Here is a 17,263-nt window from a genome sequence, read left to right as displayed (position 1 = left end):
TGAGTACCCAAGAAGACTTCAGCAAATCCAGAGTTGCTTTTTCTTAGAACCAATTTCTAGCTTCTGGACTGTTCCTCTCCCTTTAGTTGGCTTTAATTTGCTGTGCCTTGACTGTAACCTGGGGGCAGCATCCTCAGCAAATGTGCAGAGACCCAACAGAAGCAGAAGCTAAATGTAGATACAGGTTGTTTACTTACTTTTCCCCTGGTGCCCATTTTCCTCGGAAAGCTTGCTTTGGAAGTGTCTTTGTGACTGGTTTTTCACCTCTACCCGGAATGCTTTGTATCTTGTGCTGAGAACTCTGAATAAATAGCATTCCTGCTGGCTGATTGTCCAATCACAGCCCTGCCTGACTCCTCCTGTGACATTTGTACTGTCATAGTTCAAGCTGGCACCAAGAGTTTTTTTTAATTAGTTATTTTCTTATCTTTTATTACAATATGTCGAATAGAGAAAAGTGCATCAATTGTATAAAGCCGAGTGACAGATAACCACTTAGTAAAGATGTTTCAGTTGCTCTGGGGTTTCCCTCTTCCCCACTCTTCTCTTTTACAGCCTGATAATTTCCTTGTGTATTTATTGTTTTGCTACATATTTGTGCTTTTCTATCCAATAGTTTAGAGTATTAATAAGTTCGTGCAATAATAGACTAATTATAGACTAATAATAGTGTAATAATAGACTTCTAGTATGTGTGTCCTTCCAAGTGTTTCCCTCTCAGTTCTGTTTGTAGATCACTCACAGTGAGGCCCATATTTCTATATGATGTGGCAGCCAGGCTCTAAAGCCATAGTCGGTATCTGAAGTGGTCACGTAGCCTTCCAGACAGGCTGTCGCTAACCTAACGAAAGGTCCAGATGTTGCTCTGCTCTTTTTAATTTGGAGGATGCCTGAAAAGAAATGGTAATTCACCCTACACAAGAGAGCTAGCATACAGACCAGGAAGATGTAGACATGACTGAAAGCCATTCACCTGGTTACCGAGGAAACAGAATGCTAATGTATTTCCCCCTCAGTTAAATTTTGGTATAAAGACTGTTTGGAGAATACAGAGAGAACTTCAGGATATGAACTCAGGATTTCATGAGGGATCACTGAGAATCTCCCTCCCGATAAAACTATGTGAGTTGTGACTTTATTCTTGCGCCTCCACGCTGGTCCAGAAAGAGAGATAGCTTATGTTGGGGTCTGGTCCAGAGAAATAATTTGTGGTCCGGGCTAGCACCAGACTCTGACATCACAGTGCCTTAAATTATAGTTTATTTTGCTTCCGGGTGGGCATTCTACTGTATGAACCATAACTCCTGCACCCCTTTTCTCTCTGCTCTTTTTTTCTAATCATGGTCACTCAGTGGCTACACAAAAGCTCTCTTCATGAGCCCTGCTGCAGGAGTGCTCAAGTTTGCTTATGCAACATCCAAGACTGATACAGCCGGGACATACTAACAGGGCAACTGACCGTCGGAACACTGAAAACATTTTTGTTAAGGGTGCTCAAAAGCCACGGGCTCAAAAGCTGCCAGAGTTCCTTTCAACTGCTGTGATCAGGGAGCCATGTAGTCACTGTTGGGGACAACTCTCACTGTCCCTCTGGATGTGTGTGCCTGAACACAGTCCCAGTGGCTCTGGGTCTCACAGTGTCCTCCACAGACAGCAGGGCTGCAGCCCCTGAGGACCAGCGCTTAGAGCCTGCCTGACCTGGGGCTCTGAGCGCTGGTGCTGACGGGCAGAGTAGCTAACACATGATGGCTGTTTGTTTAGGAAAAGGGACGTCTCCAACTGATGACCAACTCAACTTTTCAAAATTATATTTTATCTGTAAGTTTATGACCTTAGGCCAATGTAAAAAAATCATATATCCATCACTCCAGAAGGTGAGTGGAAGAGTTCGCTGTCCCCCAAGTTCCTCCTGCTGTGTCTTACTTTAAAGTTCTGCTCCACAGCTGGCTGGCTTTGCCTCTGTAGTCTCGCTGTGTCTTCTGACTCCATCCTGATTGATCACACTTTGGGCTGTTCTGGGAACTGCTGGTGTGCAGCTGTGATGGTCAGAGCGACTCATGTTTACAAACTGACTGGACCTCTGAGTGACGGTGTGGAGACTCAGGCTCAGAGTCACCAGGCTTAAACTTGATCTATGGTGGTGCACAGGACACGTGATTCTGGGTGATCTTTGTTTCCCTGACCGTCGCTGAGGATCAGCAGTTTGGTGTTCTGGACACAGGTTTTCTGCTCATCTATTAGGTAATGAGAGCTTTGTAAAGATCATTGTTTTTCTGTTTTCATTCCTTATATTACTCTTAAATTTTTGCTTTACATATTTAGACTGTTTATTACATGTATTAAGTTTGTGTATGTAAGTGAGGGTTGGCTGAAGTGATCAGGATTGGAGGCAACTGCCTTTGCCTGCTGAACTGTCTTGCTGAGCCTGCTTTTTTACAGTTTGATCTGTGAAAGTTCTGTATTCTGTGTTTTAAGAGTTTAAAATATTTTTGCCCTCTTTCCTTGTGAGTATGGTTCTCTTTAGCTTTGTCTGTTTTTTTCATATTCCCATAGTATTCACTGGTTTTCTTTTCTTTTTTTTAAATATTTATTTATTATGTATACAATATTCTGTCTGTGTGTATGCCTGCAGGCCAGAAGAGGGCATTACAGATGGTTGTGAGCCACCGCCTGACTGCCTGGCTGCAAAATTCATCTCTTTAGCAAAGCACCTATTTACTGAAAATGGAATCCATTCTTATGGTGAAGGTACCATATCTATCACCATGCACAAAACTCAAGTCCAAATGGATCAAAGGCCTCAACATAAAATCAACCACACTGAATCTCATAGAAAAGAAAGTGGGAAATACACTTGAATATATTGGCACAGGAAATCACTTCCTAAATATAACCCTAGTAGCACAGACACTGAGAGAAACAATTAATAAATGGGACCTCCTGAAACTGTGAAGCTTCTGTGAAGCAAAGGATATGATGAACAAGACAAAACAGTAGCCTAAAGAATGGAAAAAGATCTTTATTAACCCCACATCAAATAGAGGTAAAAAAAAAAAAGACAGGTTGTTTTGTGAACATTCATACACACTTAAAGTAGATATGTCTACAAGCAATTAGCATGTCCAGCCTAAAGCACCAAGGAAGCTGGGAAAGAAGGAAGGAGGGAGGGGAGGGGAGGATGGAGAATTGGATGGTGATTTTTTGCTAGTCTCTGAAGCCAACCTTCAGTAGAACTTTCCCAAATCCTGAACATTGTTTAGGCCCTAATCCTGAGCTTTGTCACTCACTGAATAGAACTTATCCTCCTGAATTGGGGGCCATGTAATTGGCATTCTCCATCAACAGAACCCATCTTCATGCTTTGGAATCCTTCCTCCATAGGACATTATTCTGAACACTGTTTATCTGTTACAGAATCCTCTTTTTTTCCAACACGAACATGGCTTATTCTCTTATGTTGGCTTTGACAGGAGTGTCTCTATTCTTTTTCTCAGGGTTCCAAAGCTCCCCTGGCCATTCTCTACAGCACTGACAAGCTCTGTGACCCCCTTTCATTTCCTCTTCCCACTGTTACTAATTTGCAGATCAGGTTCTCATTATTTCTTGTTTACACTGTTGTAGTAATCTTGATAAGGAGTCTCCTGCTGGCACAGCTCTGTCTGCAGTTGCTGTTTCCAAACACTAGATTCACATTCCTAACAGTTTCTTAAAAAAAACCAACAAAACAAAACAAAAAAAAAACCTTTTCTTTCTCTTTCTCTAGTTTTTAAAAAAATCAGATAACTTTTCTGGTGTAAGCATCCAGAACTCTCTAAATCTTCCCAAATCAACCTCAGAACTCACTCAGGTGTTCACGAACACTTATCTACACACTAAACACTATTGACCCTTTCCTTCAGTTCCTGATTTGTGTCTTGCTCCTCAGTGCTCTCTGCATCCTCCTCTGACCCTCTTGCTTGTGTGCTGCCCTGCGTGGAGCTGTCTCACAGCTGTCTTGCCTACTAAACTCTGAGCTATCCTTCAGACGTACAGGCTTTGTCTTCTCCACTCTGTCCTGGCTTGCTCATTAGGCACACTGAGATAGCCACATGAGCCCCAGCTGATTTCATGTTTTACTGAGGTGATGTACATATATGTAACACAAATCTCCACTTAGTACAAGGACAAGCTTTTTTTGATGTGGAGTGAGCGAGGGATGGTCTGTGGGTATAGTAGTATGTCATTTAGGATTGAGATAGTATTTTATTTTACATAAAATGTATTTCATAGAGTACTTTAGAATATTTGAAAACATCAGGTACTTGACAAATGATGGTCCAGTTAAATAAATATCTTCGTTGGAAGCCCAATAAGCCTTAGCACAGATCCAGCATTAATACACTTTTCCATGTGCTTGTGGTCTTTCTTTTGTGCTATACTTCCCCCAGCTTCTTTGAAAGTAAGTGTGAACTGAAGTCTCCCGAACAAAGTCACGGCTGTGTGGAAGGGTCTGCAAGGCTACTGGTTAGTTAGAACTTATGATGGTCCAGAGTTGAAATGTTGGCTGTCCAGATCTATAGTCCCCTTAGCTCACCACCACATCGGTGTGAACTGACATCCTTGTGAATGTCACTAGACTTCTTTGATATGTATTAACTTAGCAGGACACTTGTTCCCACCATCTCCACAGGTAAGAATGTTATGTTATCATAGGTTATGCATACCATAACAGAGCTCTGCTTTTCTCTGACCCGTGTTTCTGTGGTCTCCACCAGTGTACTTGAAACATTTTCTTCTGTAATGACTTCCACGTGGACCATGCTATTCTGGGAACCTCAATCAGTGGTCCTGGGCCATCATCACTTATGTTTAGATTGAAGTAAAGTGTTTCTTATTACCTTCAAGGTGAGAGCAATAAAAGGGGGAAGATTTGTCTTCAGGGAAACAGTGAGACAGCCCAAAGTGCCATTCTTAGGATTTTGGATAGTATCAGAAAAGGATGTCATTCTTTTCGAGTTAGAACTCAGAAAACTGGACTGCCTTTTTCTCAAAGATCTGTACACAACTGTCTTCAAGGAGGAGCTTCTGGAGACATAAATTTCTCATCTCTTTAATGGACCCATCTCCTTCATACGTCTTCAGGAAAATCAACTTTCCTAGGGGGTGATCCAGAGATCAACAGCCTACGTGGTAACACATTTTATTCTTTTTAAAAAGATAAAGAATGGATCCATCTCTATCATGTGTCTCAGGAAAATCACCTTTTCTAGGGGGTGACCCAGAGATCAACAGCCAGGTGGCAACACATTTTATTATTTTTTAAAAGATAAATTTATTCATTGCATGTATTGTACATGCATGTACATTCATGTAACATGATGAATGAGTGGAAGTCACAGGACAGCTAGCAAGGGTTAGTTCTCTTTTTCCAACACATGTTGATTGAACTCAGCTCATCAGGCTTGGTGGCAAGCGTCTTTTCTTGTGGAGTGATATTTGGTTCCTTATATTCTAGTTTTCACCTTCTCTAAAAAATGTTTTCTTCCATGAGTACATAATACAGCCCAAAATTATGTATAGACTTCAACTGTCGTGTCTCATCTGTATCCTTTAATTTTATAGGAAATTATGAGCAGTTTCTTAGCTTCTCTTTACCTTTCATGCCATTGACATTTTTTCAAGTAAGAACAGCATTGTCTTCATCCAAATTTCTCTTCAAAATAGGAATTTAGCTCCAATAACTTTAAGATCTTTCTCTTTTATCTTTTTTCTCCTCCCCTCCCTCTCTCCTCCTTCCTTTCTTCTTCCCCCCTCTCCCTCTCTCTCCCTCCCTCCTTTCCCTTCCTCCTTCTTTCTCTCTCTCTCTCTCTCTCTCTCTCTCTCTCTTTCTCTCTTTCTTTCAGAATCAAGAGCATCTTGATGATCCAGTAAAGAAACACAGGTTGTTTTTCATGAGATATCTTTCTAAGAACCTGTGCACTGACTCTTTTTTGTTTGTTTGTTTTTTTGAGACAGGGTTTCTCTGTGTAACAGTCTTGGCTCTCCTGGAACCCATTCTGTAGACCAGGTTGGCCTTGAACTCAGAGAGATCCACCTGCCTCTGTCTCCTGAGTGCTGGAATTAACCACACATTCGCCCTTTATAATTTTTGCCTCAGGCAAAGCTTCCTTAGATATGTATATATATTTCCATTCAGGCAGGTGTATACTTATGTATCAGGAAGAAATGATGTTAGGAAATCTGGCTGTAACTTGTAATAAGTAGCCAAAGCAAAATGAAAGATTCAGACTGGTGTAGAAGGAATGTCTTATGACCAGTGGTTAAATGAAGGAGGGGGTATAGAAGAAAGGTGTAGTTGGACTGGGGAGATCTCAGTGTGTAAAGAGCTTGCCTTAAAAGTGTGAGATCTGGAGAGGTGGCTCAGTGATTAAGAGCACTGCCTGCTCTTTCAAAGGTCCCGAGTTCAATTCCCAGCAACCACATCCCTCTGAAATGAGATCTGGTGCCCTCTTCTGGTCTGTAGGCATATAAGCAGGCAGATCACTATAAATAAATCGTTATAAAAGTATGAGACCTGGGTTTGATCTCCTAGAATCTATGATCTAGGTCTGTGTTGGGCATGGTGTCATTTGATTGTGACCTGAGCACTGGACAGTGAGAGCCAGAAGGCTCCCTGGGGTTCAGTGGCCAGCTAGCCTGGTCTGCCTGGTGAGTCTAGCTCAGTGGGAGACCCTATCTCAAGGTCAAGGAGGTGAACAGTGCTCTAGAAGATGACGCTTGAGGTTGCTCTCTGTCCTCCAGCTAAACACACCTGTGCCTGCACCACTTCCTCCATCAGGCACATGCACACTCACACATACATTAAAATAATGATATCATTGTTCATAACACAGAAGGATGAAGTTTTGGCCTCTGACTTGGGGAGAGGGGCATAGCAGCAGTAGCAGCACTCAGAGATGAGCACAGGGAAACTGTAGAACAGGCCTGAGTGAGCTGTGATGGGGCAAAAGACCAGGGAGCAGGGACCCGGGGAAAGTCAAACCCTTTGCTGCTCTTAAACACTATCAGCACATGAGTTCTGTGCTGTGTCAAGATTCTCGCCAATATTATTTCACTTTCTCAAGTCAATAGATTTGCAGAGGGGTGAAGAAAATGTGAAGAAATAGAAACTGTTTTGAAGAGTCGAGAGGCAAGCTCTTCAGAGAATGTCTCCATGGATGCCCTTTAGTTCTTGCCTTATTTTCTGAAGCTGCACATCCGTATCTGACTCCCTGAACCTGTCCCACATTCTCTGTAGCTATACGCCAGTATCCTTGAGAAACCCAAGCTTAGAAATGTCACTCACTGCATCTACCTGCTTACTTAAGTCTTTAAGTTCCCCAAAGCTCTATTCAAAATAGCAATAGAATTTCACGGTGAGATTAAGAATCTAATATTAAATTCTTTCTTTCTATCTATCTATCTATCTATCTATCTATCTATCTATCTATCTATCTATCTATCTATATCTATCATCTACTTACCCAGTATCTATCGAGCACAGTATAATCTGTGAGTGGTAGCTCTGTGGTCCTGGTCCAAAGGTTCTAGGACTGTGTTTTCTATGTTGGTTCTTCTAGGTAATGTTTCTTCCAGTTTGAAGACTAATCTTTTTTTTTTGGTTTTGTCTTCATCCATAGACTGATTTTGTCATTTTTTTGTACATACATAATATGCATGCACTTGTAACCCAAGGATAATCATTAATTCTTGGAGAATGTGTGATATAAAACTACATGGAAGAAAAGAGTGGTTAGTTTACTACCTAAGTGGCATGAAGCCACTATGTGGCTTCCATAAGTCTGTAAGTCGTTCTATTCAGGTTAAGTGGTTTTCTCCCTTGTGCTATCCAGAATGTAGAGAATGGAGCTATTTACCCTTCAGTGTCAGGTCTCTGATTGCCAGAAAATAGACTTTGAAGTGCCCACTCTGGCAAGGACTCTATTGAGTTCCTAGCCAGGAACATTAGTTCCTCCTGTCTCAGTCTCAAGGGAAAAGAAAAGACATGTCTCTCTCAAGGGTTAAATTTATAATGGAATAGGTTTTTGTTATAAATTTTTTGTTGTTTAAGGTAATTCATACAGATAAAAGTATTGCTTGTTTTTATTTAGTTTGGCTTACCTATCTTTGGCTAGTGCCTGTTGAGTATGATTCATTTTTGCATACAAAATACATCAAAGTCGATAATGTGTTTGCTCATTGGAACACAGGCTGGATTTGAAGTCTGTTTGATTACAAAGTTCAGGTGCTTGATAAAACTTGGACTCTGTAATTTTCCTTCTCTTGTTTTTGTTTTTTTAATTCTCTGAAACCATATCCCCAAATTAAACACCTTTTCTTTATTGGTTGCTTGGTCATTTTGTAAGTATTAAGTTCTCAGGGGAAAGGCATCTCCAATGCAAGTTTTACAACTCTGAGGGGAAATGTATCCTGGAGACAGAGAGCCAAATAATAGTACAAAGTCACACTGCAAACAAAGCTCACATAAGAGATTTATTGGGAAAAACACAGGAGTGGGCAGCAGGTTTATATCAGGTTTCTTGGGGGCAGAATTTTCCAGCATGGATATTTCTGGGGTGGGGTTGGTGAGATTTCAAGTCATAGCCTGGGGTAAGCTCAGAAATTGGTGGGTTCAAGCCTTAGAACCAAACTCATCTTTTTACCTTAGATCATGGTCTCGGTCACAAAATAGAAAATTATCTAAACAGAGAGCAACTTTGTGAACAGCTTCGTCACTGCATGGGCTTTAGTTTTCCTGGGTGCTCTGTTGTTTGCTCCCATTTGTCTGTGATTCTGTTTTGTTCTACTAAACCATGTTGCTGTTCTCACAGGACTCAGTGGCATGTTTTGGACTATAAACTCCTGTTTTGAACTGTTGAGCAGGATTACTTTGCCTATTTACATTTTTTGTGGTTCTGTACGGATTTCAAGGCCGTCTCCCTAGTTCTGAGAGAAATGTTTTTAGTATTTTGTTAAGATTGCATTGTGTCTGTAGATCTCTTTGGGTGGTATGGGCATTTTTAACAATAAGGGTAAATGAACAAAATGTTTTTCCTTTTTTTTTTGTTGTCTTTTGTTTATATTGTCAGTGTTTTGTATTCTCCTTTCTTGCTACCTCTGTGTGGTCTGGGCCTTTACACTGCCTTTCATGTGAACTACTGGAAGAGCTTTCTGCTCCACCGGCTGGTGTTATCGTCTTCAGATACACCTTCCGTTCCATTGTGGCAGTCGTCTCCCAGGCTAATCCGTTAGAAGTGATGCTTCTGCGCATTGGCTAACAGCACCCATGGATACCACAGTTTTCTTGTCTTTCTGCAGTCCTATTTCCTGCCACTGTCTCCTCTGCCTTGTCTTTCATCCACACAGGCTTCTTGAGAATGATCAAATGAGAGCTCTTTTGATCTCTGTACTTTCCCTGTGGATTCAGTTGCTTACAAAGTCTTGTCCTCTCTTACAAAGTCTTTGTCTATCTCAGCAAAGTTTCTCCCTCAGCGCCACCTGCTCTGGGAAGCCAGGGTAGATGTGAAAATGTCCTTGACTTTTCATCTTCCAAATCTCTTTTGCAGCCCTTATCTCTTTTAGCTAACTATCCGTGTCTGTGAGGAATCCTTAAGACGGGTTTTGTCTTTACCCCACAACCTCTCCAGTAGAAGTTGTTATCAGTGTTTTTGATCTTGGCCATTCTTAAAGGTGTAAGATGGAATCTCAGAGTTGTTTTGATTTGCATTTCTCTAATGACTAAGGATGTTGAACATTTCCTTAAGTGTCTTTTAGCCATTTTAGATTCCTCTGTGGAGAGTTCTCTGTTTGGGTCTGTACTCCATTTTTTTTATTGGATTATATGTTCTTTCGATGACAAATTTCTAGAGTTCTTTGTATATTTTGGAGATCAGACCTCTGCCTGAAGTGGGATTAGTGAGGAATCTTTTCCCATTCTGTAGGCTGTTGTTTTGTCTTATTGACTGCGTTCTTTGCTTTACAGAAGCTTCTCAGTTTCAGGAGGTCCCATTTATTAATTGTTTCTCTCATTGTCTATGCTGCTGGGGTTATATTTAGGAAGTGGTCTCCTGTGTCAATGCATTCAAGTGTACTTCCCACATTCTCTTCTTTAAGGTTCAGTGTGTCTGGCTTTATGTTGAGGTCTTTGATCCATTTGGACTTGAGTTTTGTGCATGGTGATAGATATGGGTCTATTTTCATTCTTCTACATGTTGATATCCAGTTATGCCACCATTTGTTAAAATGCTTTCTTTTTTCCATTTGATATTTTTTGTTTCTTTGTCAAAAATCAGGTGTTTGATGGTGTATGGATTAATATCCAGGTCTTTGATTCAGTTCTATTGGTCCTCCTGTCTGTTTTTATGCCAATACCAGGCTGTTTTCAATACTGTAGCTCTGTAGTAGAGTTTGAAGTCAGGGAGAATGCAAGCTGGTACAGCTTCTTTGGATGTCAGTGTGGCAATTTTTCAGAAAATTAGGAAACAACCTTCCTTAAGACCAAGTAATACCACTTTCAGGTATATACCCAAAGGAGGCTCAATTGTGCCACAAGGGCATGTGCTCAACTATGTTCATAGCTGATGGAGGAAGGTCATTGGTTAAAAAATAAAAAAACTGCTTTGGCCCATTTTATTGGTTAGAACATAGGTGGGTGGAGTAAACAGAACAGAAGGCTGGGAGAAAGAAGCTAAGTCAGGGAGTCGCCATGGTTCTCCCACTCCAGACAGATGCAGGTTAAGATCTTTCCTGGTAAGTGCACCTCATGGTGCTACATAGATTATTAAAAAAATGGGTTAAGAGGCTAGATAGAAATGGGCCAAGCAATGTTTAAATGAATACAGTTTGTGTGTTGTTATTTCTGGTAAAGCTAGCCGTGCGGGCGGCTGGGTGCCGGGGACCCAGCCCCGCCGCTCTTATTACAACACATAGCAGCTTTGTTTGTCATAGCCAGAACCTGAAAACAGCCTAAATGCCCCTTGACCAAAGAATGGATAAGGAAAATGTGATACATTTACCTAATGGAGTACTACACAGCAGAAAAAATAACAACATCTTGAATTTTGCAGACAAATGGATGGAGCTAGAAAACATTATTTTGAGTGAGGTAACCCAGACCCAGAAAGAAAATTATCACATATACTCACTCATAGGTGTTTTTTAAACATAAAACAAAGAAAAACAGCCCACAAATCACAATCCCAGAGAACCTAGACAACAATGAGGACCTTAAAAGAGACATACATGGATCTAATCGACATGGGTAGTAGAAAAAGACAAGATCTCCTGAGTAAATTGGGAGCATGGGGACCTCGAGAGAGGGTTGAAGGGGAGGGGGGAGGCAGGGAGGGGGGCAGAGAAAAATGTAGAGCTCAATAAAATCAATAAAAAAAAGTTTAAAAAAAGAAGGGCTTTGTCTTTGAATGGGGAAATCTGGAGCCAAGCTTGTATCTGCTTACTTAAGTAATGAAAACGCTGAGAAGGGGATAAGCAAATAACTGTAGTCAGAGGGAATGGAAAGAGGGGCGAGCTTAAGACGGCATGTCTGCCTGGGAAACTAACACAACTATGACACGACACACAGGGAGAGGAGGCCTACCCGGCTTGCATTGCTCATGGTGGCTTTCTTATGTTATTGTTGTAGATGGGACTGTCTGGGTCAGGAGGTTCTGGTGGCGATATTTTCACTGTGGAAACAATGGAGTGTGTCATCCTGTCAGCACTGGCGGTTCAAGGGTCTGGGATCTGAGTTTTCTGTAGAGTCAAGCCAGATAATTATTAAACCACATTCTGTTAAATCTTGGTAAATGTATACTTTCTTGTTACTTCGAAGGTGATTTCTATGAATCTATTTGGCAGATTTACTCATTACTGGAAATATTTTTGTTCCCCTCTGCAGCGCACAACTCCGCCAGCAGAGAAGACGCCACAACAGGATTCTTCTTGGGACGTACTTTAATGGAGCACGAGACTGAAGCGTAGATAGAGGTGAAAAGACCCCGAGCCCGTCCACGCGCGCGGGGGAATATATACAGCCCCTGGTCCGCCTCTGACGTGTCTTTGCCCGATTTGACGTATCACTGCTCGATTGGCTCAGACCACACTGAGGCGATCGTGTGAGCAAGTGACAGGTGAGAATCAAATTACTCCTGGGCCAGCGGTGAGCGTGCGCAGAAGTTGTTTACCAACTAGGGACAATAGAAAAAAAAGGCAACAGGCTTAATGCCCTGAGAACATGGCGGCTCCGTGGCGCGCTACATCTCCCCCTTTTTTGTTTAAAAACAGAACACCCGATCTAGTGGGGAACTTCATGACTTTCCTCACGATCGAGGGTGCAAAAGTACCCTAGTCCAATATCCTCTCGAGTGCAATGACCGCAAGGTCAACGAGGTGCAAGGACTGTAAGACCTGGTAAAAGAGACAGAGAAGAGGGGAGCAAAGATGCACCTATCTCCTTGCAATGCCCTAAGGCTGTAGGTGCCGAGGCTGCATCTTGCTCAGAGGCGGTGAGCAAAGATGCACCTATCTCCTTGCAATGCCCTAAGGCTGTAGGTGCCGAGGCTGCATCTTGCTCAGAGGCCATCAGCAAAGATGCACCTATCTCCGTGCAATGCCCTAAGGCTGGAGGTGCCGAGGCTGCATCTTGCTCAGAGGCCATCTTTAAGGCTACTTAGCCAGACCTGGGGGGAGACTCCTTGTTCAAGGGCAGCAAGAGCCTGTACCATAATTGCTTTGTCCCTGCGCAGGCGTGTCCTGAATCGGCAATGGAGCCATAAGCATATGACCACACCGAGGCAGCACAGGGCACTGAACATTCCCACACCCACCCACTCTTTGAAAAAAGAAAAGGCAGAGTAGAGCCAGTCTGAAAACTGCCCAAGAGTGAGAGGCTGCACGCAGGTGCTATTCAAAATGGTGATCTGAAACAGCTGCTCTTGAAGTAGCAGCCCCGTCTCTGGCGACCTATTTCCTGCCAGGTATTGTCCAATTCGCTCAGACTCGTTCCTGGAATTATTAAAAACAAGAGAAGTAATGCAAACATGTTTCTGATGTGCTATGCAACCAACTTGAACTAAGCTGGCTAATTCATCAATCTGAGTTTGTAGGAAATCGACCCTCTGACTAGCAGCCACTATGCCTGACAGCATGTGTTTGCCGATTTTGGTCTGAATATCTAATACATCCGCAGTTTTGATAACAATCTCATTAATGGCGGCAGCCGTTTGTGTCTGGCTAGCCATCGCCACTCCTGCCGTAATAGCGGCTGCTGATGACACCACAATAGCAGTGACTATGGCAGCGGTAATTCCAAAATCACGCCGCTCACGTAGGAGCATAGCAATAGGGAACTGTTCAGGGTCAGCCTCCACAGGGAGGGGTACAAACGTAGGAAATTTTAACACTATCACCAGTTTCCATGTTCCATTCCAGCATTCAGACGAAAAACACTCCACTGAGGCGGTCTTACAATCAACCTCGCTCCCACTGGTAGTATTAGTAAGAAAAAAAAAAAAAAACCAAATGGGGAAGGCAAACAGACTACGGCTTCTGGGAGAGTATGATTACTTAACTCTTCTTCTTGAATATAACGAAGCTGCCTTCCTAGTTTAGCCTGTTCACTAATAGTGCCTGTAACATTGAGCAGCCACATTGTAGTTAGCCGAAGTTGTGCCAAAGCAGAAATATCTGCCGTAGCTCCTGCCTCATTAGAGAGCAGCCATTGGTACCAGGACCATCCTGACCCTATTGTGGAATTTTTCTTGGTTTTATTATAAAAATAGCTTTTCATGGAAGGGGATAAGGAAAACCCAAATGTAACATGTTCCTTTTCCCAAGTTCTTGCTTGGCAGGCGGTAAAGGTGGGCGGAAACGAAAAATCCGGAATGCAATGTGGTGATGCTCTGAAATAAGTTGTATTCCTTACGAATGATCCTGTTTCAGTAGGCACCATGGATTCTACTCGCATGGCCAAGGTGGTAACATTTATGGCCGATGCATTACTACCTGACCCAGACCCTTGTGATGTTTCTGATGCTACTTTACTGAGTGCTTCACTCAACATGTTTATCCCTATCTTGCTATGCACCAAAGGATCCATCCAATTAGTAAGATTTATACGTCGGAGCCAAATGCAAGGGGGTTTCTTATTTAAGGAAAAGCACATGGTTCCATTTAAATCAACTCTAGTTGCATTAAACTTTTCTGATTTTGGTTCTGGGCTAGGTAAACAAGGTGTATCCATATCACAGGAGGTGGAGAATAATATGGGTAAAAGGGATGAGTTAGCATGAACTGGTACTGGTACGAGCCATGCCCTCGTTACTGCCCAGAGTGTCATCTTCTTCGCATCTGTTTGAGTCACCCACAGCAGGATGATCAGCATCCACTGGGTTGTCTTCATCCTTCGCAGCCATCTTCACTTCTCTGGTCAGTCTTACTGGCACCCAGATTGGGTCCTCCTGATCCTGTGGGAAAACACAAACAGCTCCCCTGGATCTGGCAATCACCAGATCCGGTCCACTCCATTTGTTTTATAACACATCTTTCTACTTTACTAGGGTGGATTCTGTGGCGCTCATGCTTGCATGTTTATCAGCAGGTGAGCGATCCTTATCATCCAAGGTTAAAAAATTCAAGGTAAATGTTGCCAAGGATATAGCATTCCTTGGTGGTAGGCCATGGCTTATTCCCCCTTTTTGTTTTTGTAAAAGTTCCTTCAGGGAGAGATTAGCTCTCTCAACTATTCCTTGTCCTTGTGGGTTGTATGGCAGGCCAGTATGATGTTGAACACCCATGCGTTCACAGAAACCTTTAAATGTTCTGGATGTATAAGCAGGGCCATTGTCCGTTTTTAAGCGTTGGGGCTTGCCCCAAGCAGCCCAAGCCTCCAAACAATGTGTTACCACATTGGTGACCTTCTCCCCAGTCAGGGGTGTGGCATGAATAACCTTTGAACAAGTATCTACTGATACATGAACATATTGAAGGCGCCCAAAGTCAGGCACATGAGTGACATCCATCTGCCAAAGGTCCCCGGGCTTAAGACCCCTAGGATTGACTCCAACATGGGGAGGATGATGAAAGGAAACACATGCTTCACAAGCCTTGACTATTTCCCTGGCATTTTGTCTAGTTATACCAAATTTTAATCTCAAGACTTTAGCAGACACATGATATAATTGATGGAACTGCTTTGCGGCGCTAAGGGGTCCATAATTAAAGATGGAAAAGCTTTTGTTGCAGCATCAGCTTGTGCATTAGCATCTGCTAAAGGGCCAGGCAAAAGGGAATGAGCTCTAATATGGGTAATATAGAAGGGATATTTCCTGCTCCTAATCTCTTGATGAAGAGCCAGGAAAACACAGGATACAGGACTAGTAGTTGATATTATTGCTGAGGCCTCTAGACAGTGGACCACATTAACTACATAAAGAGAATCCGAATAAATGTTCAAGGGTCCTGGGAAGTTGCGAAACACCTCCGACACCATTTGACACTCAACGATTTGTGATCTGTCAGACTGGAAACATTTCATCACTGTCCCTCCTCCCAGGATCACATAAGCTCCTTTGCCTGTGCTTGAACCATCAGTAAAAATCGTAACTGCTGCTTCCAACGGATGTGAGGCTGTTATTTTAGGGAAAACCACCGGATGGTGCGTAATAAATTGTAACAATTTATCTGATGGATAGTGATTATCAAATCTACCATTAAAGGTGGTAATCAACACGGCCCAGTCATCTATGGTGGCACATAAAATTTGAATCTGTTTAGGATTATATGGCTGTATAAGCAAATGAGGTTGCATAGCAAAATATGTCAAAGACAATTTTATGCCTGTCATAGCAATCGTAGTGACTGCTGCAGGATAATATTGAATAACATTAGGGATGGAGGCATGGGCATGGACCAACAACAAAGGTCCCTCCTGCCAGAGTACTGCAGTAGGGGCTTCTTCAGTTGGCAAGATACACAATAATAAGGGTTTGCTGTAGTTAATGCATTGTAATTGTGCCTCCTCAATATCCTTTTCCACCTTTCTGAGGGCCAACCTAGCTTCCTCAGTTAGATATCTGGGAGAGGTAACTCTGGAATCTCCTTCTAACCGGAGTTCTGCAGTGGTCATTTTGAGGTACGGACAAAGCCAGTTTATGTCTCCCAGGAGACGTTGAAAATCATTAATGTCTTTAAGGCTCCCACTCTTAGCTGTACCTTTTGAGGGCGTGTATACTTTGGACATATAACAGCTCCCAAAAAACGGCCCACAAGATCTCTCTGTACCTTCTCAGGGGCTATGAACAACCCTCTGGCCTTAAGAGCTTCTGCTGTACTGGTAAATACTGATTCCAACATATCATTGTATGGAGCTGTTATCAAAATATCATCCATATAATGGCACATCCTAACAATAGGGTAAGCCTTTCGAATGGGCTCAAGTGCTAATTGGACGTATAACTGACACATAGTAGGACTATTGCCCATTCCTTGAGGTAGAACTCTCCATTGAAACCTTTTGTCTGGTTCTTCATGACTGACAGATGGAATGGTAAAGGCAAAACGCTTACAGTCCTCACTTGCTAGCGGGATGGAAAAGAAACAGTCCTTAATGTCAATAATAATTGTTGGCCAGTCCTTAGGAATGCTAGAGAGTAAAGGTAGGCCACGCTGTACTGATCCTAACAGTTGCATTTGTTGATTAACAGCGCGAAGGTCATGTAAGAGCCTCCATTTGCCAGATTTCTTTTTAATGACAAAAATGGGAGTATTCCAGGGAGAATGGGAAACTTCTAAATGTTCCAGGGAGAGTTGTTCCTGGACCAGCGAGTAAGCGGCTTCTAATTTTTCTTTGGAAAGGGGCCACTGAGGGACCCAGACCAGGGTGTTTGTGGTCCAGGGTATATGAATGGCATCCTCAGTGGCCCCTATGAAAAACCCAGCCCCTTTTGCCCCTGATTTCCTATGGGCTCCAGGAGGCATGTTATTCCCTGGAGGTTCTTTTCAAGTCCTTTCCCTGGGACATAACCCGCATCAAGTATAAGGCGCTGACTGGTCTCAGAATAGTCAGTAGTAAGCTTCATTTTCTTTTTTTTGTTTGTTTTAAATTTATTTATTTATTAAAGATTTCTGTCTCTTCCCCGCCACCGCCTCCCATTTCCCTCCCCCTCCCCCAATTAAGTCCCCCCCTCCTCAGCCCAAAGAGCGATCAGGGTTCCCTGACCTGTGGGAAGTCCAAGGAACCCCCACCTCC

The 17,263-nt window shown here is 42.7% G+C and overlaps 1 protein-coding gene across 1 annotated transcript in view; it reads right to left on the bottom strand.

Moving 5' to 3' along the window:
* LOC101980533 (alcohol dehydrogenase 6) overlaps nucleotides 1–257 on the bottom strand; it is a 31,257-nt gene extending 31,000 nt beyond the window's left edge. Inside the window, exon 1 of the mRNA XM_005357349.1 lies at nucleotides 198–257. Coding sequence (XP_005357406.1) covers nucleotides 198–215 — 18 coding nt within the window. The 5' untranslated portion in view covers nucleotides 216–257. The remainder of the gene's footprint in view (nucleotides 1–197) is intronic.
* Between the last annotated feature and the right edge of the window lie 17,006 nt (nucleotides 258–17,263).

Source organism: Microtus ochrogaster, chromosome 21 (assembly GCF_000317375.1).
Source record: "Microtus ochrogaster isolate Prairie Vole_2 chromosome 21, MicOch1.0, whole genome shotgun sequence".
In the NCBI taxonomy this organism is placed as follows: domain Eukaryota; kingdom Metazoa; phylum Chordata; class Mammalia; order Rodentia; family Cricetidae; genus Microtus; species Microtus ochrogaster.
The sequence above is the reverse complement of the archived record's forward strand: the minus strand, read 5'-3'. Positions and strand labels throughout refer to the sequence as shown.